The following is a 26283-nucleotide window of genomic DNA, read 5'->3' on the forward strand; positions in this document are numbered from 1 at the left end:
TAAATTTATTCCTCTATTTTTTATTTGTTCATATCTAGTGACAGATTTTTAAACAGACACACGATAAATTCTCCTCTTTTTTTAAGTAAAAAAATTAATAATTTAGTAGCACTCCCTACTTGATTAAAAAAAATTATAATGAATACTTAAACTCACAAAAATAATATAAATTTGAAATATTTGTTTAATAAACACGCAAATACTTGTCTTTAAAAAAAAAACAACGAATAAATGACGCTCGCACATTTGTTTTTGAAAGGCATAAATTTATTTAATGTAGATAATATCTTTCTGTTTATCATAACATTAAAATACTATATGTATCAAAATAATTTCACTCCAGAGATTTTTTTAATTTTACGATAAAGGTATATGTGATTTCGCAAATTCAAAAATAAAGAACTTTAAAATATTCAGTTTAATCATAAAATAACATTTTTTATTGAATCGGATAATCCTTTTTGAAAATATATAAATATTTGTAATAAAATTGTTTGCTGTTTCATGTCTAAGAAAAGAAAGATTATTAAATTATTTATTATTTATAAAAATATTTATTAAAAGTTACATGTTAGTATCATTATGAATGTTTGATATAGACTATTTCAATAAATACATAATTTTTATTTGTTTCTCGTGGGGGTAAGAGGGGAAACCAAAATATAGAGCAAAGGCATAATAAAGGAATGGGGATTAAGATTAATTAATTTACAAAAGTTTGATTTTTTTTCTTTTTCTTTCTTCTAATGTGTACATGTTGTGTTATGAAAATAATAAATATGATTACAACAGAACTCCACCTTAACAGGTAGTGTCCTCAAAAAAAAAGATTCCTTAAATATGTTAAACAAAACTGCATAAATGATTAATTGTAAATGGAAATAAATCGGTTTTCAAAAAGTAAAACATTTGGAAATACTGAAATAATATTTTTATTATTTTTAAGTGTCATTACATTTTCACGAAAAATTTAAGCAAAAACAAATATTTACTAAGTTTTCCTTATTGAGTTTTTGATGAGCCTATGGTATTTTCAGAACGCAAAACATTGAATTTTCTGAATACCAATACTATATTTTATACATACATGTATATCTTTAGCCATAAACTTTTAACTGAGAAAAGACATGTTTAAAAAAAATAAAAAAAATTACTAAAAATTAGATGTATATGACCAAAATTCACTAACTTACTACTGTTCAAATCTAATAATTCTACTTTAACAAGTTCAATGGGTATAAAATAATGTCATCCAGCGTGAATTTTTGAAAAAATTATAATAACTTTGTTCAAAATTAAATTCTACTTTCAATTTAAACATCACAAATAAGTGTGTTCCTTCGCGTCTTCAAAATATATCAAACTGGCTACAAATCCTCATCTTTTTTCGACACGACTCCCGTCAACTCGTGGCCACAATATTTGCATGGATATGGGAGCCGTGTTCGACGCACAGAACGTGTTAATAAAGTTATTTATAGTACAGAATAATTTGATAAGTTTTTAAAAGTAGTATGTCAATGAAATTCTTCGCCGGTAATCTATTTTTATTAAAAACATTTTTTTAATTCACAAATATCAATATCATTCGTAAGTCAGATGTTTATGGGAAAAGAAAAACATATAAAAATATAACGGTGCTATGCCCTTAATCAAAATAAAAATTTAGAACAATGCTAACAATACAGGCGAGGAGGAAGATAATAAGTTATTATATAATCAATTAATAAATAATATGATATATACTGTACATATTACGCTAAAAAGTATTTATTTAAGAAATATTTCCAAAGCGGTAAAAATAGAAATAAATAAAAATTATAATGGGAGAGGACTGTTAGTACCTACTTCAATATTTTTTTATTTATTTTTAAAATACTTTTTGTCCTAAGAAAATTTTACATAAATAACATTATTATAAATTGAATTGTTAATTAACTATTTATCAAATACTACATCTATTGGGATAAACTCCTTTTTTATTTCGAGTGTCTGTAAATTGCCATAATTTTTAAACATACCTTTTTAATAAGGTTTTAAAACTTCCATGTTTTGTTTCATACGACCATAATAATCTGAGGATTCTCTGTTTAATGATGAGCTATTTCCACATGGGCGAATTCTCGAAAATAAATTAAGTGATAAGTAATTTCAATCAAATAAACTTATTTTGAATTGGCTGTGAAAAAATGATGTCTGTAGGGTTGGCACTATTTTTGTGCCTATATGGAATGCCCGCCTCTGCTAATATTAAACCGCCAATTGGAGGTGTTTTAGCTATGGCAACTAAAAAAATTCTAACGCATTCGATTCTACTGGGACAAGGGGTACCTTCTCGGGTATTTTAATGTGAACTTAGTGACAACCATTGAATCGCTGCAAGTTTAAAGGCTGCCACTGGGCGTAAGGTCGTAAAAGATGTTAATTTAAAAAATAACGTTTTATATCACCAAACAACATTTTCTTTATTATCTTCACAGCATAAAACTTTTTATTGCAATCTGTACATGTCGCTGGTTAAATTCCAAAAGGCCACAGCGCAAAAAATTTAAACTCTATTCCAAAAAATGGGATCTAAATCGTTAATATTTTTATATTTGAAAAAGGCACCCACGATTCTAGCGTTCGAAATGTCCATTTCTAACGTTAGAATCATGGGTGTCTTTCGAATATGAAAATGTTGACGATTTAGATACCATTTTTGGAATACAGAGTTTTTTTGCTTTGTGGCTCTTTGGCATTTAACCAGCGATGTGTGGATGTAACGTTTTCGAAATACAAAGTTCATTTAACACTGTCTTTTTAGTACAAATTAACCTAACAATATGCATTAGAGGGACTCGGTGACTCGTTTGTGTGGTTGGTTTATATTAATATGGTGTACTGCGCTGAACTTTCACAATAACAGGCATCTCGAGTATTGTCCTTCAACCATGTGAGGTAGCGATTGACTCTCGTGTAGACTCCTGGATAATCGGGTTGAGCACAACCCTGACCCCAAGAAACGATTCCTGAAAACAATACAAAATATGCTATCTTTACTATTTTTTCTTCTTCTTCCTCTTAATTTAGGTTATTATCCTATTACTCTTCGGTTCGCTCCTGGGAGGTGGAAGACCAGCTATCTCTCCATCGTTTAAGTGGTCTTCCTGGGGGTCTGTTACCTCTATTTTCAATAACCAAGTAATTTTATTTTAAATCACTTGTCAACAAATCAATTTTCAATTCTATAAGATAAAAACTAAGCTAGATATGAAGATTTACGTTCCTTTATTCATCGTTCATCAAAATTGGTCAACGATGAATATGAGAATTTTGATATGTTCTACTCGACGTTATTAGCATTGAGATTGCTTACATAGTAAGTCGATATTCATATCGTGGTGTGTCCCTATTTTCACATAATTCGTCTTGGACTTGAGCTTTGATCTTTCCCTTTTAACCTTTTTCTCTCTCCCGTCCCTATTCCTGGTATTTATATTAAATTACAAATTTTGTAACTGGAATGGTACAAATACCTGTTTTTATTACTCATTAATGCGTAACTGTAACTGTACCGTAAAATTTCCAAAAAAAATAAATATTAGTCTTTTTCAAAGTGGGCGATAATGCCCCTTTTAGAAGTCACAAGTAAGAGGACACAGGAGACCCGAAGAGACAGATAAAAGTTCGAAGAACTAAGAATTTTTTATTAGTGTGGTTGCTAATCATGAGTAGCATGGTGAATGTTACACGTGTGAAAAGTGATCACTTAACCAGCCTATTACAGGTCATAAGCCCTGTAAATACCTAGGCATTCATATTATTTTTCATCTATGTTGAGATATCAAAATGTAAAAATACTTCTAAGTGGAGAAACCCAGATTTGTGAACAAGTCTATTTGGACAAATGTAAAAGAAATATGTTTTTATTCCTTCCCACTCTCTGCGAGTAGACATTCTTTTAGGCTTTTTTTATATTACTCAAAATTTTTGATAAGGGGCTATATTTAAAAAGTTTAGGAACCTGTGGTTTCGATATTGGATTTTGATCATGTCTAAAAAGCGTATATTATAACAAACAAACAGGCAACTACTAATTGAGCGTAAGTGAGCGTTGATATGATCATATCTCCAATATGAATTTATTTGTTTGTTTTAGGCTTTTTTATGTGACAACTTTGTAATTCCCGAATGACTGAAAAAACAGTTTTTGTTCTATTTTTATTCGAGTAGGGAGGTTCTTATTCTAGATATTGCAACATTGTACATTTCATTTCAAACCCTTATCCGCACCTTAATATTGCTTAGGGTACTGTATCATATAAACACATTGGTTATATTGATCGTTAACACATAGAGGAAAAGTGATCAGCCTCCGCTTCAGGTACCAGTCCAGGGTAATATTAAATAAATGTTTTAGTGAAAAAAATCACATTTATTTATTGACCCTCTCTGGGAATCGAACCCGGGACCTCCAGAACGGTAGAACATTGTACATTTGATAAATACTGACTTTGGAAAACATATGTATTTTCAGAAGTATTGACCTGCTGACCAACACAAAAGCACAACACATTAGTAACCTTTGCATTTCTCACTAAAGTAAGGTAGGCACTGTTTATGTGCTTATATCGGAAGCACGCCACTGCCTGGAATCTGTCTGCATACATATTACTGACCTACGGCTTGGTAGAGATCTGTAGTGGAATTTGAGACGATCAACCCTCCACCGCTGTCTCCTTGGCAAGCATCCTTCATTCCCTCCGGATATCCGGCACATAGCATGTTGTCCGTTATTTTGTCAGCTCCATATTTAGTTTTCCGACAGTCCGTATTCGAGATGATGGGAACTACTACCTATAACATACAAAATAATCATGCCACATTATAATCTATTGAATATTTCTTCTAAATTCCCTTGTGTGCGGTCCAAATAATTTTTTAAAATATTTTTTGAATCTGATTCTTATAAAAACTGCCTAAAACTCTCAGAAAAAGGAACACTTCAAGTCACAAAGTTTTCATAGGAACCAGATTCAAAAAATATTTAAAAAATGATTTGGACCGCGCATTGATTTTTTTAGCTATTTTTACCCGGGTCAACCACTTTGAATTCAATAAAATTAATTGAGACTGCTCAGTTTCACTTAAATCACGTTTTTTTGGCATTTTAATATAAAATAATGAAAGCTTAAACAAAAGGTACAAAAAGGCACTTTTTCACTGATTAAAATAACTGGAGAGCAATGTTTCACATATGGCTCACTCCTTTCAAGAACGTCATAAATCAAAAAACTTGATTTTTCAGGAGAACGTTTTTAAAGTTTAAAAATATAACACAATCTATTAAAAATAAATAACAATTCACTTATTGAACTTTTCGCTGTGCAACACATCTTTTTAGGTAAAACCTGAAGGTTTTTTCTCCATTTGAAAAATATTTAGTTTACTTAAAAAAATAATTAAACAATACCTTTTCTTCAAAATGCAAAAACAACATTTTTTGCCCTGTAGCGGGTAAATATTAAGTTAAAAATATGCCGCTTTTGCTGGGATATAGAACTTTTTTTGGGCATTCCGAAAACATGCACAGCTGAAAATTAACGGTTTTTGATTTATGACGTTCTTGAAAGGAGTGAGCGATATAAAACTGACCCTTGAAATTAGTAAAAAGAGAGTTTTTGAAAAAAACATGACCCTAACTGTCGTAGGTCGGATAGCAGGTAATAAGCAGTAGGTAAAATCCATCAAAATACGATACAATCCGAAAAGATTGCAAGAATTCCAAGAGTCGCAGTATTTAAAGAAGTAAAACAATTCTGTAGGGGGTGCCTAAAACATTTGGCCAAGGCTGTATATATATATTTAGTCTTTGTGGAATTAATTAACCACCTCTACCTCCGTAGCGCAGTGGTCAGCGCGTTCGGCTACCGTGCTGAAGGTCCAGGGTTCGATTCCCAGGGGGGTCTAAATAAATATGGCCAATTTTCACTATCATATTTATTTAATATCACCCTGGACTGGTACAAGAAGCGCAGGGCTGATCAAGTTGCCTTCATGCAATTAACGATCAAGATAACACTGCGTCGCTACGATGCAGTACCCTATCCACCATTGGGTGCGGATAAGGGTTAGAAGAAGAATTCTAAAATTCCAACAGATGAGGGAATTGCAATACTCGGTAAGCTCGGCGGACCAAGAGAGGGCGAAGCCTCGGTGAGAACGTGGTGCCTGACGTTAGTAACATTATGTATTAGTATAGCCTGATTATTTTAATAGGACCGTGAAATCGCAGATGTCAGTTCAGCTCCATTGAATTCAGTTCCATAAGGGTTAGAAGAAGAAGGAAGGAATTAATTAAACAGCTTAAATTAATTAAGATAGCTTCCTCAACTGTAGCCATAGCCTTCCTCAATCATAGCCATTTTAAACATGTTCAATACGCACTTCCTGAAGTGTGTTAGATGCCGATCCACCCTCCTCTGTAGTACCCCAGCCGAGGGCGGTGGCATTGAAACCGGTGAAACTTTTCCCCCTAGTTGGCATGCAAGCTGGACGCAGATCTCCTTTGATTTCCACCTGAAAAGAACCAATCAAACTGTATTATTTTTTCGACATATCATCAAAGATGAAGAAGAATATGGAAATATTTGATGAGATGTCAATAAAATAATATGAAAATAACTCCTGTAATTGGAGATAATCCAGATTTTGTGAACAAGTATTTCGATACACTCAAAATGTTGTCAATCTAATCTGTCTTCAAATAGCATTAAACCAAAAAGTTTAAAAAGTAAACGTCATTGATTTACAATTAATAATATAAAATATCAAGGAAAATATGTTAAAAGACAAAATAAAATATAAATTAATATGTAAACGTATCATAATAAAATTAAAATCTTCGAAGCCTTAATCTCAACATGGTAAAAAAACAAATTATAAATTATATTGACTTATTCATATTGATATCTTATCAAAGATGAAGAAAAATAATAAATAAATATATATATATATATATATATATATATATATATATATATATATATATATATATATATATATATATATATATATATATATATATATATATATATATATATATATATATATATATATATATATATATATATATATACAGTGGGTGGCCAAATTATTAGGGACACTTCGAATTTCCTGTAATTTTCATGTTCAAATGAATTTAATTAGCAAACAATTAGGTTTTTTAATAATTTTTTTATTGATTGGGGTGCTTTATTTAGAATTTAGAAACAATGTTATCAAACATTTAATAAAAGTAATTAATTTTTATCATAAAAAGCGATTATTCAAAAATTTTAGAAAAAACCGTAATATTTAGTAATAATACCCTTTGCTGGGATTACAACTTCCAAACGTCGGGGCATGCTTTCTATGCAGATTTTTATATTGTGCCGAAGATTAGGGTTACCATGCCATACTCTGATAAGAGTTTCTATCAGTAACCGCTTGGTGGTGATGACTTTTTTAACAATTTCCCGTTTCGTTAGCCTCCAAATATTTTCAATGGGGTTCATATCCAGCAAATTGCCCGGGCAAGGCAAAACACATACTCAACAGACGTTTTTTTCAGCCAGGAATGCAGTAACACTCCTAGTTTTATGACACGGTACCAATTCATGCATAAACACATACTCTTCATCACCAGGGAACCATTCCTTAGCCTCGGCTGGAGCCGAGTCTTGCCTTACTGGTCTTGCCTCATGGTCCCTTCCATGATATGGAGGCGTCCCATACCCTAAAATGAGATCATGGACCACAACATTATGCTAACAGGGTGTTTTTAGCCCTCTTTACCAGGCAGTCCGGGTGGAATTTCTCTCCTGGGCCCCGTCGGACGAATTAAGTTTTTCCCACCAAAATTTTAAATGTTGACTCTTCTTAGAAGCAGACCTATAAAGTATTACCATGATTGCAAAAATGTGTATTTTTTATTATCTTCTTATTTTATTATACAAATGTAAGTCATAAATACTCGATTCCAATCCGAAACAGTCATATTCCGGAGTGCTCTGGCCCATAAGAGTCGTTTTTTCTTCATGGCCTCAGACAGGCGTAGTTTTTTGGTTGGACGTCGACCAATTAGATTTACTTCGACTAACCGTCTCCAAACTGTCATTTTGGAGGCGTTGATTCCTACATCGCTTATCAACGTAGTGGACAATCAACACACGTTTTACGATTTTGGAAATAGATGTCCCTGATTTTACGGTGACCACGCGGAGTGGTGATCGTTTTTCTGCCACTTTTTCAGACGTGGGCTGCTTCTAGAGGTGGGTTTTTATGAATTTTTCTGTTTATCCGGTTGACTCCTGACTTCAAAATACCTGTGAGTGCTGCTATCTCTCTTTAAAAATATGTGGAATGAAGTAGTTAGGTTGGTACTTCCCTACATTTTCTTGGAGATATGTCTAAAGACTTGCCCATACTTAAATTTAGAATATTAAGGTTCAGTTCAAACTAAATTGAATTTTAATTAAAAATTAATTGAAATTAACTTATTAAATTGGCAAAACTAATAAATTATTAAACAATATTTAATTTTTTATAGTCTTGGACCCAAAAAACATACAGGAAAATTGTTTAAAAAATATTAACTGAGCTCACACCAACACCATTTTTCACTAATTAACACTAAAATGAGAAAAAAATTTACTTCTTTGATATTTTGCAGCATTGCTACGTTTTAAAAACAATAATTATGATACCAGCAACAAAAATAAATAATATTTTTTAATTAGAACACATTTATTTGATCATAAAATTCATTTAAACTTGAAAATTACAAAAAAGGACAAGTGTCCCTAATAATTTGGCCACCCACTGTATATATATATATATATATATATATATATATATATATATATATATATATATATATATATATATATATATATATATATATATATATATAATATATATATATATATATATTTATATATATATATATATATATATATATATATATATATATATATATATATATATATATATATAAATATATATATATATATATATATATATATATATATATATATATATATATATATATATATATATATATATATATATATTATATATATATATATATATATATATATATATATATATATATATATATATATATATATATATATATATATATATATATATATATATATATATATATATGTATATATATATATAAATATATATATATATATATATATATATATATATATATATATATATATATATATATATATATATATATATATATATATATATATTTATATATATATATATATATATATATATATATATATATATATATATATATATATATATATATATATATATATATATATATATATATATATATATATATATATATATAATATGTACTAGCTGTACCCACTCATGAGTTTGCTGTGGCTCACTCTGGCTGAATGAAAAACAAAGAACATAGTAAGAACAAAAGAACAATCTTTAATACGTTTAGTTTTACATCGCTTGTGAAGCAATGAAAATATTGTATTAAAAATCTGTGACTCAATAATACAATCGGAAACATTAAAAATGTTAAATGACAGATCAAGAAGCACGCTGTCCAACATGAGCGTTAGCAAGGTACTATTTAGCGTTGCTATTACATTCAACAGATGGCGCGACCATTTTGGTAAAAGAAAACTGTTTAAAAAAAACATAATTTTATATGTCTCATGTATTAACACATAAGCGCGCGTATTTGAATGCAACTTTGTTTCAAATTTTCTGACAACTCGGTGAATAACTAATTAGAGAGAAATGTTATTGACTAATTAGCCAAATGCCAGGTCATAAGCCCTGGACTCCTCAGACTTCCCTCTTCTTTCGTATAAAAACGAAAGATGCCGCACTTCAAGTTTAGATACCTATAGTAATAATTAATAACCTTAAATAATAATTACTAAACCTGGTAACATCTGTTATTTTTTTTATTTATTGTAAACGATTAATTTAAATTTAACTTTCTGATCAAAATGCCGAAAGCTGGAAATTCTGATTTTTGAAAAATATTTACCGGTTCAGACATTTGAATAAGGGCGATATCGTTGTCATAGGTGTTAGGGTTGTACCGGGGATGTTGAATGATCCTCCTCACAGTCATGGTAATGGTGGTAGTTTCATCATCCTTACTGCGGTCATGTTCGAGTAGTCGAATTTTCAGTTTTTCAGCTTTAATTCTGTAAAATGATAAGTCAGCAATAGTCTTATTAACTAATTAGTTTCCAAAAATATCAAAATATGTCCTTCTTGGTGTAGGCCTTGTGGCCTGTTTTCAAGAGGAATTAAACTCCTGCGATGTCGATTTTCTTTCTTCACTCATTCGATTCACACGCCTAAACCATCTCAACAAACCATTCTTGTAACAGTGAATCGCCTTATAGTATTTCTGGTTTTCATTATCTTAGGGTGTTACCGTGTGACGCAATGTGCTGCAGTCATGATGTACTCATTATTGATAAGGGTACCTCCGCAGAAGAATTGATTATTATACAGAAGAGCGGCCATCCAAGGATACTGCAGGACCTCTGTTTCATGACCTCCCACAATTCGGTGTTTTGTATTTGTTTTCCCACATACTGAAAATATATTTAAAGAAAATTAAGCTCGGAGATATCAATATTACAATAAAATAACAAAATGTATCATAATACATGAAAATATCTAGAGGAAGACCAAGGAATTCATGGGTGCTGCAGAAAGATAACATGATTCGAAGGCATGGCCTAGGTGACGTTGTCCAGGACAGAAGAACCTATAACCTGAAGGCAAGGAGAGCTGACCCCACCAGTCAACAAGGACAATAAGCTGGGATGCAGCCAGGAAGAAGAAGAATACATGAAAATAATAGGAAGAGACCTGACAATTCTCAAATCTCAAATTGTTTACGAAAATGAACTAACACGTGAATATTGAGAGAGCAAAGTAAAAATATACAAGACACCTGTAACACCGATTGCCACGTATGAGATAGAGACCAGAGCAAACAGTGGACACTAAATCTCTTCTTAGAACTTCACAAATGAGAACATTGAGGTGCATAACCGGAAACACGCTAAGACACCTAATTAGGAACACGGAAATTTTGGAAATGTATAGTACGGAGGATACAGTCAGATGGGGAAGACAGCGAGGACGATTCTGAAATGCCTTCGTCAATAGAATGTAAGAAAATAGACTGGCCCGATTTGCTCTTCATGAGAACCCAGACGAAAGAAGACCACCTGGAAGACCTCCAAAGCGATAGCGTGAAAGCTGGCTTTCCACGTCACGAGAGACGAATAAAGGAACAGACAGATCTGAGGATCTATAAGGATGAAGAAAGGGAAGAAGAACTACCACAATCAAGAAATACCAGCTTTTATATCTAAGAGTACTCTTAGATATAAAAGCTGGCTTTGCATTGAGTTAGTTATTGACGTCAGTACTGGCGCCAAAAGCTGATTTTCAAGTTTACAAGTAGTCATCAGTCGAGAATATTGAAGTCAGCACTGACGCGACAGCGCTGTACTGATGTGTAATTAAAAATAATAGTAGTACCGAGTCAGTTCTGCCTTACCTTACGTTTGAAGTCAGTTAATGGCTCAATGTAAATCCAACTTAAGGCCTGATCGAAAATGGTTAAGCTTCTGGATTATTCTCAAATGAGAAGGCAAACTATTCCAACCAGCATGGCTAGCCGCCGCAAAGTTTCGGTCCCCAAAATTGTAAAAACTAATCACTTAAACCAGCCATTACCAGATCGTTATGTATAGGATGCTCTGACTTCCCTATTCCCTTCGTATATAAAATAGATGATTTGTCTCTATGTACCCAAAGCTCATCTATGGATTTGAGACATTACTAACAAAAATAATCATAAATAAACTCTGGGTAACACAAAAAGCAATGGAGAGAAGGATGCTAAACACGGGCCCGAAAAACGAATATTTGGATAAGGGATAAAAGACTGAGGTAACAGATGTGGCTCAAAGAACCGCGGAACAAAAGTGGAACTGGGCAAGTCATGTGGCACGTATGTCTGAGGATAGATGGACAAAATAGGTGCTTGACTGAAGGGTATAGAAAAAGCAGAAGCTTGGGTAGGCGCCAGACAAGATGGTGCGACAACATTAAAAAAGTGGCGGGCCTGCACTGGAAGAGAGTCGTGTCCAACAGGGAACTGTGGAAGTCCAAGAGGGAGTCCTTTGTTCAATACTGGACACAAGAAGAAGGCTGAAGTAAAAGTAAGTTGTCTCTGTAGATATAAAAAAAAATATATATATATATTTTTAAATAAGTATTTTCTTACAGCAGGGTTTGCAATCTTTTGGAGGTCCTTGAGGTGGTTTTTGAGTGGTGGTTGTTGTAATACCGACTATGCTAAGCAACCAATCCAAGAAGTCATTTCGGTTCTCAGAGTGCCCTACATCTACGGTATCGTCTGACTGGCGAGCGAATCCCTTAGAAATCTGAAAGAAAGTTTTATTTGTATTTTATTTTATTGTATTTTTTAAACTCACAACAGACATCTTTTAATTGGGATATTAAAATTATTTCAAATCAGTTATTGATTCGATTAAAATTATTTTTAATGTTTTAAATTTCACTTGGTAAATGCCACTGTTTCTTAAAATAACACTGTTTTTTTCAAAATTTTCAAACACTGTATGTGAATCTAAGTCAAAATTTTAGAGTTGTGTCCTTGGGACGTTGAAGGTTGGAGAGGGGGTAGGAACTGTTTCTTATTTTTAGACAGTTGAATCAAAATTAGGCTTCACTTACAGTATTTGAAAATGATGCGGAATGCAATCGATTTTAAGAAAAAGTGGTATTTACGAAATGAAATTTAATACAATAAAAATAATTTTGATCCAATTGTCTAAGTTCCCACTGATAAAAAAATAATAAATACATAAAAAATAAAATAAAAAACAGCTTCTACACCTCTTCATCCTTCAAGTTCAGTTCCCATGAGAATCAAAATAAATATTATAAGTGGTCAATTCTTTAATTAAGTATGGAGTTTTAGAAAATAAATACTTTGTCAAATAATGAGGAAATGTTTTATGTACAAACCTTTTCATTTTTTTATGTGAATAAACATTTATAAAATAACAAATAAAGTCCACAAAATAAACTATAAATAATTTAAACGATCAATTTATTCATGTGAATGGCCAGTATAATCAATTTCAGAACAATATACAATACATACATGTATTGGACTTCATATTATCAAATTGGACAGTAAGTGAGGTCTGAATAAATTGACATAATTATTATAATTTCAATCGTATTATAGTTGCATTTCATCGATGTTCTGAGTTGCGAGGATAAAAGCGATCAGACAAAACGAGAATATTCTCAATATTATTAATATTTAAAGCATTTACTTTGTGGTAAGTCATTTTTACTTTTTTTTTTTCAAAAATATTAGTAATATTAATATATAACCACTCACCGAGATTTTTATGTCTACCGGTTTCGAGACTTATCCGTCTCGTCAGGACAATCACTATCACAGCTTGCAAACAATACTACCCTTCACTACCATAGCACTTAAAACTACACAAAATGTTTAACATATGCGTTTGTTAGTGGTAGTGATTGTCCTGACGAAGAGACGGGTACGTCTCAAAACCGGTACACATAAAATCTCGGTGAGTGGTAATATACTAATATTACTAACATTTTTGTAAAAAAATAAATAAGTAATAATTATAATAAAACCCTTACCGCACCCCAATGGTGCATAGGGCACTCCTTCATATAAACGCAGTGTTATCTCGATCGTTTACACATGAAGGAAAGGTGATCCAGCCCTCCACTTCAGGTACCAGTCCAGTGTAATATTGAATAAATATTAGAGTGAAAAAATTATATTTGAGTCTACTATGTCCGCCTCCGTAGTGTAATTCGGCTACCATTCTGGAGGTCCCGGGTTCGATTCCCAGGGGGGTTTAATAAATATAAGTGATTTTTTCACTCTAATAAATAAGTAAAAACGAGAATATTTATTTATTTATTTTCACGTTTTACATTTTTTTGTGCATATGAATACCTCGAGGCACTCATTAAGATTATTTTAATTTTCGGCCTTTGTAGAGTAGTGGTAAGGGCGTTTGGCTACAGTGCTGGAGGTCCCGGGCTCGATTCCAGGTGGATCAAAATATCAATGTGGTTTTCACTCTTATATTAAGTTAATATACTCGTAATACTGGACAATTACCTAATACTTAATATTAATTCACTTAATAAAACAAAAAAAAACTCAGGACATAACACCTTGTATTCATGCACCTAACGATCAGGACAACAATGCGTCGTTACGATGCAGTTCCCTATGCACCATTGGGTGTGGATAAAAATGGATAAAGTTTTACTTGGTGAATACCACTTTTTCTGAAAATGTGTTGTGACACGTGTTTGGTTGCATTCCGCATCATTTTCAGACACCGAATATGTAGCAGAATGCCTCGAAACTCGTGTCACAATAGAATTTGATAAATGGTGGTATTTACCAAGTAAAACTGATGGTTCCGAATGTTGGACGATGTATATCATCTACTCTAGACAACTGGAAACTGCTGAAATACGAATGGTTAGATGGTTAGTCGGCGAGTCCCTTAGAGACAGAATAAAGCGTTCACGCATTCGTGGAAGCCTGGGTGTAACAGGCAACAATAGTAATGTATGTATTAATTTTTAAATCAAACACAGATTTTTTGAGTCTACTAAGTTGTATTTTATTAACAAAAACACATAAAAAATTATATTGTGACAATTGTTTCGCCTTGTTAGGGCATTATCAAACGAATGTGCGAATGTGAATTCGTTTGATAATGCCCTAACAAGGCGAAACAACTGTCACAATATAATTTTTTATGTGTTTTTGTTAATAAAATACAACTTAGTAGACTCAAAAAATCTGTGTTTGATTTAAAATTAATACATAAATTAAAATGGAGTTCTACAAATGAAACGCCAAATCAATAAATAGTACCTAATGTAGATGAAAAGGCAATCGAGATGGCATGGGTACATCGGACGTAGAGAAGCTGAACGTATTGTGGAACCAAGCAAGTGCTATGGATCTTCCTTAAAAGACATCTAAAGTAATATTTAAAAAAAATCATGAATCATTGTTTCGCAAAGTATGTGCTGCGGCACACTGGTGTACCGTGGTGATTAGTTGGAGTACCGCGGAGAAAAGTCACTGATAAACGAGCAAGAAGAATTTATGGAGCTATAAATTGATCGGACATTGAAATTTTCCCAAATACAGCTAGCACATTTTTGGCTGCATATAAAAAATGAATATTCACTGCTTTCAAAGCGTGCTATTCCTATTATTTTACCATTTGCCACGACTTACTTGTGCGAATTGGGATTTTCGACTCTAACTGCTGTTAAAAAAAAAAGAACGCCCGTGGACGATCAACGAAGAGATGAGAGCAGCCTTATCAACAATTGCTGCAAAATTTTATCGCCTGTGCTCTGTTTAGCAGGCTTATGTTTTATGTTGATTTGAATAATTAATCAACATGAAATAAACTTTGTTTTTATCTTTGGTGTGCCTCTAAAATTTCTTGATTTGGCAGGTGTACCTTGAACAGAAAAAGTTTGCGGAACACTGGCCTAGATGACGTTGGCCATGATAGAAGAACCTACAACCCGAGGACAAAGAGAACTGACCCCAACCGTCCACAAAAACGATAAGTTCCGATGGAGTCAGGAAGAAGAGAGACCAGATAAAACTTAAATATAATTATTCTATCTTTTAACAAAAAAGAAAAATTTGTGTTTTTATTATTTACACAAATATTTCAATTCCATACTATTTTTGTGAGCCTAAGTGTCTGCCTCCGTAGTGTAATGGCCAGCACGCTCGGCTACCGTTCTGGAGGTCCCGGGTTCGATTCCCAGGGGGGGTCAAATAAATACAAGTGATTTTTTCACTGTAATATTTATTCAATATTACCCTGGACTGGTACCTGAAGCGGAGGGCTGATCACCTTTCCTTCATGTATAAACGATCAAGATAACACTGCGTTTATATGAAGCAGTGCCCTGTGCACCATTGGGGTGCGGATAAGGGTTTTATTATTATTACTAAGCGGCTCATTATTAGAAATACATAGGTATCAAATTATAGTAGAGTGTGTTCCGACCGGGAAACTCTGACTTGAGTCCGCGACACTAACCACAGGACCACAACCCGACACATTTTTGACATTATCATTATCAAGTTGACATTAAGAACTTAAGCTGGAAAAAATAGCATATAAACTGAGAAAAAGTAACAGTTACCCGCCACACGTCTTGAAGTCTAATAAGACTTTACATAGCTGTAAAATTATAAAGTGTGCTAAACGGACAGAGCATGTTAAAAATTTACATAACATGTCCGAAATGCAAGTAGATACTGTTTAATATCTTCATAGTTTTCACGACTACATTTCGTACTAGGCACCAATAGTTAATTTAATATTGTTGTTCCTTAAGAATATCGTTTGCCCATTTTTTTGACAAACGATCGATTTTTTCACAACATTTTGAGTGTGTCCAAATACTTGAATAAATCATCTGGTCAAATTATAAGCTTAAATAATAAAAATAAAAACGATATTTTATGGCGTTTCTCATGTTATAATCCAGGATTCGGACCTCACATACTAATAAAAGAGTTTCTGCTCAATAAAAAGCTTCTTTTCATCTCACCAATATATGTCTCTAGTGAAGTTCTAGTGATTTAAGAACAATATTTCAAAATTGGTTCATGACGGTCGTCAGCCCCGTAAATACCCAGACTTCCATATTCTTCTTCATCTTTGATGAGATGTCAACAGATAATATGTTAGATTTTTTCCTTACATAGGTATTGTTATTATAATTTAAATTGATAATGGATGATGTCAGTCTCTTTATTGGAGACAACTGCGTTTTTAATTTTAAGATAGTAAAGCGATCACTTAAACCAGCCTATGACGGTCGTAAGCCCTGTAAATACCCTGACTTCTATATTCTTCTTCATCTTTGATGAGATGTCAAATAATAATATAAAATTAAGTATTTAAAATGGCGCCTTCAGTTAAGTTTGTAACCCCTGTTTCTTTCACATAAAAAAACGACGGATGTCTCGTCTCATGTTGAAACACCTATAATATGGTTTCGTGCGCCAACATTTATTTCATAAAAAATAATGATAGATCTAACCAAATAATGAATAATTTATTACCTTTTTTGCAAATCCAGACTCGAGCAAAGACACTCATTTTTCATAGCTCCAAAACTGTTCAATTTATTCCACAATGACTATATCGCTCACTCCTTTCAACAACGTCATGTATCAAAAATCGACAATTTTCAGTTATGCATGTTTTCGGAATGCCCAGAAAATGTACTAGGTATATCCCAGCAAAAGCGGCACATTTCAAACTTAATATTTACCTGCTACATGGCAAAAAGTGTTGTTTTTGCATTTTGAAGAAGAAGTATTGTTTAATTATTTTTTTTAAATATTCTAAATATATTTCAAATGGAGAAAAAACATTCAGGTTTTACCGAAAAAGATCTGTTGCACAATAAAAAGTTCTATAAGTGGCTTGATCTATATTTTAAATACATTACATTTTATTTTTAAACATGAAAAACGATCCCCATAAAAATCAAGTTTTTTTGATATATGACGTTGTTGAAAGGAGTGAGCGATATGTTAGATGTTTTACCTAAGTTTGTTTCGATAATTTTTTTTTTTAGATTGTTTAATGAAGAGACAGATTTAAGCTTCCTTTTCTTGTAGACGTATCACTCATGTAGTTACTATTTTATTTATTTTTGTTTAATTTTTTATTTTAATTTAATTTTAATTTAATTTAATTTTTATGTTCTGTGAGTAAAGTATTTTGAATATTTTGTATTTTATATCAACACTGCCATTGTATTTTATATTATGTCCGCCTCCGTAGTGTAATGGTCAGCACGCTCGGCTACCGTTCTGGAGGTTCCGGGTTCGATTCCCAAGGGGGGTAAAATAAATATTAGTGATTTTTTCACTGTAATATTTATTCAAAATTACCATGGACTGGTACCTGAAGCGGAGGGCTGATCACCCTTCCTTCATGTATAAACGATCAAGATAACACTGCGTTTATATGACAGTGCCCTATGCACCATTTGGGTGCGGATAAGGGTTTTATATTATATATATATACATACTTATGTATATATATATATATATATATATATATATATATATATATATATATATATATATATATATATATATATATATAATATATATATATATATATATATATATATATATATATATATATATATATATATATATATATATATATATATTTATATATATATATATATAAATATATATATATATATATATATATATATATATATATATATATATATATATATAAATATATATATATATATATATATATATATATATATATATATATATATATATATATATATATATATATATATATATATATTATATATATATATATAAATATACATATATATATATATATATATATATATATATATATATATATATATATATATATATATATATATATATATATATATATATATATATATATATATATATATATATATATATATATATATATATATATATATATATATATATATATATATATATATATATATATATATATATATATATATATATATATATATATATATATATATATATATATATATATATATATATATATATATATATATATATATATATATTAACACTATTATTCTAGTTCTAGTTATAATACCTATTGTATTCTTGCCAGTGCCCTTTACTAAGACCTAAAATATATTGTATACCCACACACAGGCCATGCCTTTATGGGATCTTTTTTTGTATTTATATTTTAAATATATTTTTTGTATTTGTATTTATATTATGTTGCATAATGCGAAAGAATTAAAAAAAAAGTTTATCCTATTTGAAATACAAAAAATTAAAATCAGGTCTTTCATACACAGCAAGCTTGCATTAGCTGATCTGCCTTGCAATTTGAATTGATAATTTACAACGTGATTGGCTACATCAATTATCTTCCATTTTGTCGTCATGCGTCACCTGGTTCTTTTAAACTTGGAACAGAATCTTAATTTGAAATTCAAAACGTCCCGAAACGGACCTGTCACATTAATTTGGACCAATCACCGCCATGCTGATTGATTTAACGGTCCTGAGAGATGGCAAATTGATTAACATAGCCCGTTTTTCAAAGCGAGTTTCCAAAAGCGATTCACTGTTTATAAAAATGGTAATTCACATAAAATATTTAAATGATCACTGATTTGAGTCTACTAAAATGATTATTATATTTTCAAAACTTAAAAACAGAAATTCGGTTGGAAAAATTATGTGCAAATTCACAGATATTTTTTTTAATGTTTAAAATTTAAATTAACATTTTAGGGGGCCCAAATCAGTAATTGATTTAATATTTAAAGTATTAATATGGAGTACTACAAAATAAACGCCAACTCAATAAATATTGTAATTTAGTATTAAAAATTAAACGCAATGAGTATTTGGATGTCTGGGTATTTACAGGGCTTACGACCCAAACCACCTCATGAGAGATTTATATGCCATATTCTTCTTCATCTATGTTGAGATGTCAACATTAATAACTCGTGGACCCACCTAGATTTGTGAACAGAAATTTGGATACACTCAAGATACCTAACAAAGAGTAAATAAATTATTTAAATTTAGATTTTCTATAAAAACATTCATAAAGTCAAAGTAAATATTCCTCGCCTCTTCCACATTTGTGCATCCTCTAATATACACTCGTCGATTATTCTGACTCCTGACCTGACTACTTTCAAATGTTGATCTTGGCAAGTTTTCCCCAGTCTTCCTCTGCTCCTATTGCTGACCACATTCGTGAGTGAAATCACTTAATAATAAATCCCTTACCGCACCCCAATGGTGCATAGGGCACTGCTTCATATAAACGCAGTGTTACCTCGATCGATTACACATGAAGGAAAGGTGATCACCCCTCCACTTCAGGTACCAGTCCAGTGTAATATTGAATAAATATTAGAGTGAAAAAATCACTTGTATTTATTAAACCCCCCTGGGAATCGAACCCGGGACCTCCAGAACGGTAGCCGAGCATGCTGACCATTACACTACGGAGGCGGACAAATAACTTAAAGCAGATATAAACCTTTTAGCTAAAGCCAAACTGTCAATGCACAATGGAGTCCTGGTTTCAACATTAATACATGGAGTTATCAAAAGAAGGATAAAAGCAGACTGCAGAATGCAGTAAAATGTGATCTTTTAGACGAATGTGCTGTAAAACGATGTATTATAGATGTTCAAATGGTGATATATTGATGATTGTTGAGATGGATTGGGCATGTGAATCGAATGAGCGAAGTGAGAACAGTTATTATTAAAGATTTTTTTTGATATGATGGATTCACATATCGCCCACTCCTTTCAAGAACGTCATAAATCAAAAATCGTCAATTTTCAGTTGTGCATGTTTTCGGAATGCCCAGAAAATGTACTATATCCCAACAAAAGAGGCATATTTTTAACTTAATATTTACCCGCTACAGGGCATAAAGTGTTGTTTTTGCATTTTGAAGGAAAGGTATTGCTTAATAATTTTTAAAAATATACTTGATATTTTTCAAATGGAGAAAAAACCTTCAGGTTTTACTTAAAAAGATGTGTTGCAAAGTAAAAAGTTCAATAAGTGGCTTGATATTTATTTTTAATACATTGCATTATATTTTTAAACTTTAAAAACGTTCTCCTGAAAAATCAAGTTTTTTGATTTATGACGTTCTTGAAAGGAGTGAGCGATATGGCCCACATAGTTCGGTTGTCTTGGTGAGATTTTTGGGTTGTTTTTTTAGATGGGAGTTGCATTTATTATTTACCTTGCTTATTATGTACAAGGTTTAGATCATTAAGCGATTTTTTGTTTCTTAGAACATAAAAATGTTTTATTTTAATTTATGTTGAGAACGGGAGGGATAATCTAGTGTGGGCCAATCAGGAACTTCTCAGCATTTGCTCATTACTGGGATAAAACCACATAAAACTCCTCAGAAGAAGCCGGACTGTTAACTCTCGTCAACACACCTTCCGTTCCTAGACTCTTGGGTCTTAATCTCGTGAGATTTGGTACAGTCTAATGATATTGGTTAAAATAGTGTTCGTATCTTAACATTCAAACGGTCAACGAATCAAATTGGTCTGAGTGACACGAAACCATTTTTATTTTATTTTATTTTTCGTTTTTTATTTATTTAATATAGTTACATTTTTAAGTACAACATAAAACAATTTCTAAACATTTATACATATGGCAAACTTATAGTTTTAGATTTGCTGTGCCTCTCCAAAAAGAGACTGACAAATTGAAATTAAGAATTGAAAAACTTGGCCATGTTAGGATTCGCCGAAAAAACACGAATGCTAGTGGAATGCGCGAGGTGCCTTATACCGTTAGGATCGCACCTCTGCGCATCTCTGATTTCAATTTGACAGTTCTTGACAAACTCACAATAGTCTGACAGTTCGTCGAATCAATATTAGATTATTTATAATGAATGTCAAGAAGGACAGCGTGCTTCTTGACAGTGCGGCATTTTAAATCGCATTATTATTTTTGATTACTGTTTTACTTAGTAAATACCACTATTTCTTAAAATTTACTGTGACACGTGTTTCGATGCATTCCGCATCGTTTTCAAACACCGTATGTGAAGCTAATTCTAAATTTTAGAGTTGGGTCCTTGCGACGTTGAAAATTGAAGAGGGGGTAGTAGCTGTTTCTTATTTTTATTCATTAATTTAATTTTTAATAAAAAATGGATAGATTTTTCCACAAAGTGACTGCCGCATCAATAAATGAAATTATTGAAGGCATTAATATTATTTTCATAAATTTGCGATATTACCCAGTGTGAGAACTTATGATTTAAATCCGTTGAAACATTTTGCATTGTTGTTTCCTAGATTTTAAATATCTTGATCACTTCATTAGGGTAGGAAAAAGCATATTAGAAAGTGGGTTTTCTATTTTCTTTGATTTTAATCAGACTGAGCCACAGAAAACTCTTGGCTGGGTACAGCTAGTGTGTATCTATCTTTATACACATGTATATATATACCAAACTAATTTGTACTTAGATTAATTAAAAATAAACGGTCCTGTGTAGTGTTAAAAGATCGAAAATTGGGTACATAATATGTATTTTAAATATTATGTTGCTGATGCATAATATTTCATACGTCAGGTTGTCCTTTTTTGGGGAGTTTAAATATACATTTAAGTATTAAAATAAACGTGATATGATTTGTCATTTATTTAATCTTTATAAAATCAATTAAATAATACAAATGAATAAGTAAAATTATATTATACAGTGTCCCATAATCATTTTAATAGGTGTTAGGCCAGCTTATGACTCACCAAAAAATGAAAATGTGACCTCAGTAAAAGTGCCTTAGTTTTCCATATTTTATATAAACATATATATATATATATATATATATATATATATATATATATATATATATATATATATATATATATATATATATATATATATATATATATATATATATATATATATATATATATATATATATATATATATATATATATATATATATATATATATATATATATATATATATATATATATATATATATATATATATATATATATATATATATATATATATATATATATATATATATATATATATATATATATATATATATAATCCGAAAGGCCATTGATTTAAAGCTTTGTGTGAAAGTTAGAGTAAGAATAGAGAATACAGGCATAAAATATACCAGAAATGCTCATATTAATTATCAATTAAAAATAAATAGACATATCTATTGGTGGGAATCGAACTCTCAGCCCCAGTTTCGCTGTCAAGTCTCTACCAGACTATGCTACGGCGACTGCCTAAACAAATTAAACAACCGAAAAATTTTGAGTGCATGAATTCTATTTTTCCTGCATTAAAATTGGTCTAATTTTAATAAATAGCGATTTCAGTTTGGTACAATGCTGATAATCGTCGTTAATCATAGTAAAAAATACAATAAGAATTCAATATGATTTAGTTAAATTTTCTTAAAATATTAAGCAAACATATAAGCACTATTTATCCTCACTAGGTCATCCAAACATCTGTTCTAATGTGGGCAGTATTGATGAATTAATTACACTGGCCAACAATGATTTTGTAGCTGAAATTTTGATGACTGATTTGGACTAAGTTAATCGTTCGTATTCAAAGTCTACATGGTGACAAATTTGTATCACGTCAAGTTTTGATGTTACAGTCATACTATTGTTTGTATGGACCCCATACGTTGAAACCGTAATAGTGGTTGGTATCTAGACATGTTTTAGTCTAAGGCTAAGGGATTCAAAAAGAGTATTGATAATTATGGAGTAACAGTAGACATATATTAACTTATTAATATTGAATACCATAGCATTATATGTTTATATATATTTATACATAAATAATAAGATAAACTTTAGTCAATATCAGAATAAAAATATCCATAACTAAGAAGTCTGACATGCTACATTTTTTTGCTTTCGTTTTTTAATTCAGCCATGCAAAGTGCATAAAGATAGGTATTTTCATACCAGTTAAAAAATCATTCTTCACTTCAAACCCCTTATCCGCATCCTGATGGTGCATAGGGCACTGCATTATATATAAGCAGTGTTATCTTGATCGTTAACACACCAAGGAAAGGTGATCAGCCCTCGGCTTCGGGTACCAGTCCATGGTAATATGGAATAAATATTAGAGTTAAAATATCACTAAAATTTATTTGACCCCCCTGAGAATCGAACCCGGGACCTCCTGAACGGTAGCCGAGTGTGCTGACCATTACACTACGGAGGCGGTCCAGGTTACAAAAAAAAAGGATTAAAAAAAAAGCTGTAAATTGTTGGCCACTGTTATTATGACCTATTTGCTTGTTAGTTGAATTCTCAGAAGGGAAAAAGAGTTATAAAATAGTAAAAAAGTACATAAAAAACTGACTTGCTTAACCCTCTTATTAAGGCATAGTATTCGTTTTATCGTTATCGCAACTTATTTTTTAAAAATCCAGGTAACATTTTATGTAAAATATTTTTTTCTTAAAACACCGTATTTGCATTGAAAAATAAGTTTTTCTTCGAAATAATTATAAGATTTTGGAAAGAAAAGAGTTATTGAAAGGAAAGTAGTTTACAAATATTTAAAAATATGTTTTCCATACATATATATTCTAAACAAAACAAATATCCAATAAACATTCATTAAAAAATCGGCCGTGAAAAGACGTGTGTCCTCTCCGGGGGTCGGCCGGTGATTAAATTCTGTGTTTGCGTTGTATCCCCTTAAAAGCCGATGTTAATTTTTAAAACTTACTTTGAACAAAATGCAACGAGAAAGTAAAGTACCTGTTTATTATTATTTAAATAATTATAAACAGGTACAATTATATACAGGTACAGGTATAATTATATAACTTTTATCTGAGATATTACAATTAATCATTGGAATCCTAACTGTTCAACTAACCTCCTCCCTTAGTTTTTCCTTCTACCTCCTTCCCTAAACTCCCTTTGCCTTCCTTATTACCATCAATTTGTAATTTATGTTTCTTTAAATGTTCGAGTACTATCTACCCTCTGATTGCAAACAACTATATATGGTATCAACCTCCTAGCAATGAGCAAATGCTGAGAAGTTCCTGTTTGGCCCACACTAGATTATCCCTCCTGTTCCCAACACAGATTCAAATAAAATATATTAAATTAGCTACAAGAAATAAAAATCCACTAAATGATCTATAAATCTTGTACATAATAAGCAAGGTATATAATAAATGTAATTCCCATCTAAAAAAAAAATATATATATGGTATCAAACGTTTTGATGAATATCGCTAGTCTGTTTTTGGTTGGTTAGAACATAATGCTTTTTAGCAATAAGTCCGCCAATGCACTTATTTATGTACATGAAGTTTAAATAAATAAATATTAAAAAAAAAAACATAAAACTTACATGATTTTTTAGCAGACTTTCAGATTCTTGTGTGATTACTGGTTCATCTTCTAAGTTTCTTCCACTGAAAGCATCATCAGAATCTGCGAACACATTCGGGTCAAAAAATCCGAGCACTTCTGAGTCGATCTCGCTACCCGGGAGGCATAAGATGACAGGCGATAAAAACGCGACTATGGCGAAGAGATTCACACTAGATGGATGCATAGTGTCTGCTTGTCGGTCCGCGACTGGCGGGCCCAAAACTAAAGTGTCGGCGCTCGGTGGCGAGTCTAGTTTTTACAGTTTGTAGTCAAGTCTGGTGGTCGATTGTGTTCGGGACCCCGTTTTAAACGGGCACAAATCTAAGGGCCCGCATGTGATTTTTCGTTTATCAGCGGGGGATTTCTGATTTAATTTCGCTATCAAAGGAATGTCCAACAGTTAATAAAATCTGCGAATCTGTATCTAGTTCAACACAGCGGCGTACTTCGTGTTTTATTAATTTATTATTTGTGTATGTCATATTAGCGCGTTGTTATAATTGACACTAAATATATTGACCGCCTCCGTAGTGTAATGGTCAGCACGCTCGGCTACCGTACTGGAGGTCCCGGGTTAGATTCCCAGAGGGGATCAAATAAATATAAGCGATTTCATTAATTGATTCGGCAGTCACTTTGTGGTAAAATCTATCCATTTTTAATTAATGTATTACTTAGTAAATACCACTATTTCTTAAAATTTACTGTGACACATTCAACTTCATCGGTGTTTGAAAATGAAACACGTGTCACAGTAGATTTTAAGAAATAGTGGTATTTACTAAGTAAAACATTAATTAAAAATACATATAAGTGATTTTTTCACTCTTATATTTATTCAATATTACCTTGGACTGGTACCGGAATCGGAGGGCTGATCACCTTTCCTTCATGTGTTAACGATCAAGATAACACTACGTTTATATGATGCAGTGCCTTATGCACCATTGGGGTGCGGATAAGGGTTTGAATGAATAACATTCGTATATTTAGGAAATATGTTTTCTAGGGATGGAACATCGTTTAAAAAAAACACAAAATATTGTGTTTTCCAATTCTAAACATTAAAATTATTATGCTCATACATATTATGGACCG

At 31.4% G+C, this 26283-nt stretch overlaps 1 protein-coding gene across 1 annotated transcript; it reads right to left on the minus strand.

The window, feature by feature from the left end:
* Positions 1-2439: 2439 nt before the first annotated feature.
* On the minus strand, positions 2440-25498 carry LOC148311436 (trypsin-1-like). Its single transcript, XM_088256639.1, has 7 exons — positions 25163-25498; positions 12338-12497; positions 10463-10625; positions 10064-10226; positions 6430-6561; positions 4662-4839; positions 2440-3011 (listed from the first exon to the last, which is right to left on the minus strand). Exons 1-7 carry the CDS (start codon positions 25367-25369, stop codon positions 2866-2868), a joined length of 1149 nt encoding a protein of 382 aa, XP_088112765.1. The 5' UTR covers positions 25370-25498; the 3' UTR covers positions 2440-2865.
* Between the last annotated feature and the right edge of the window lie 785 nt (positions 25499-26283).

This window comes from Brachycentrus maculatus, unplaced genomic scaffold, assembly GCF_059751285.1.
Source record: "Brachycentrus maculatus isolate JH-2025_06_01 unplaced genomic scaffold, ASM5975128v1 h1tg000065l, whole genome shotgun sequence".
Taxonomy (NCBI): domain Eukaryota; kingdom Metazoa; phylum Arthropoda; class Insecta; order Trichoptera; family Brachycentridae; genus Brachycentrus; species Brachycentrus maculatus.

Excerpts from the sequence above, each read along its gene's own strand:
- LOC148311436 (XM_088256639.1), bottom strand. The coding sequence starts at position 25,369 with ATGCATCCATCTAGTGTGAATCTCTTCGCCATAGTCGCGTTTTTATCG. Across the intron at positions 6,562-10,063 it reads TTATTCAAATGTCTGAACCG|GTGGAAATCAAAGGAGATCT; the intron begins GTAAATATTTTT and ends GGTTCTTTTCAG. Across the intron at positions 3,012-4,661 it reads AGATCTCTACCAAGCCGTAG|GAATCGTTTCTTGGGGTCAG; the intron begins GTCAGTAATATG and ends TATTGTTTTCAG.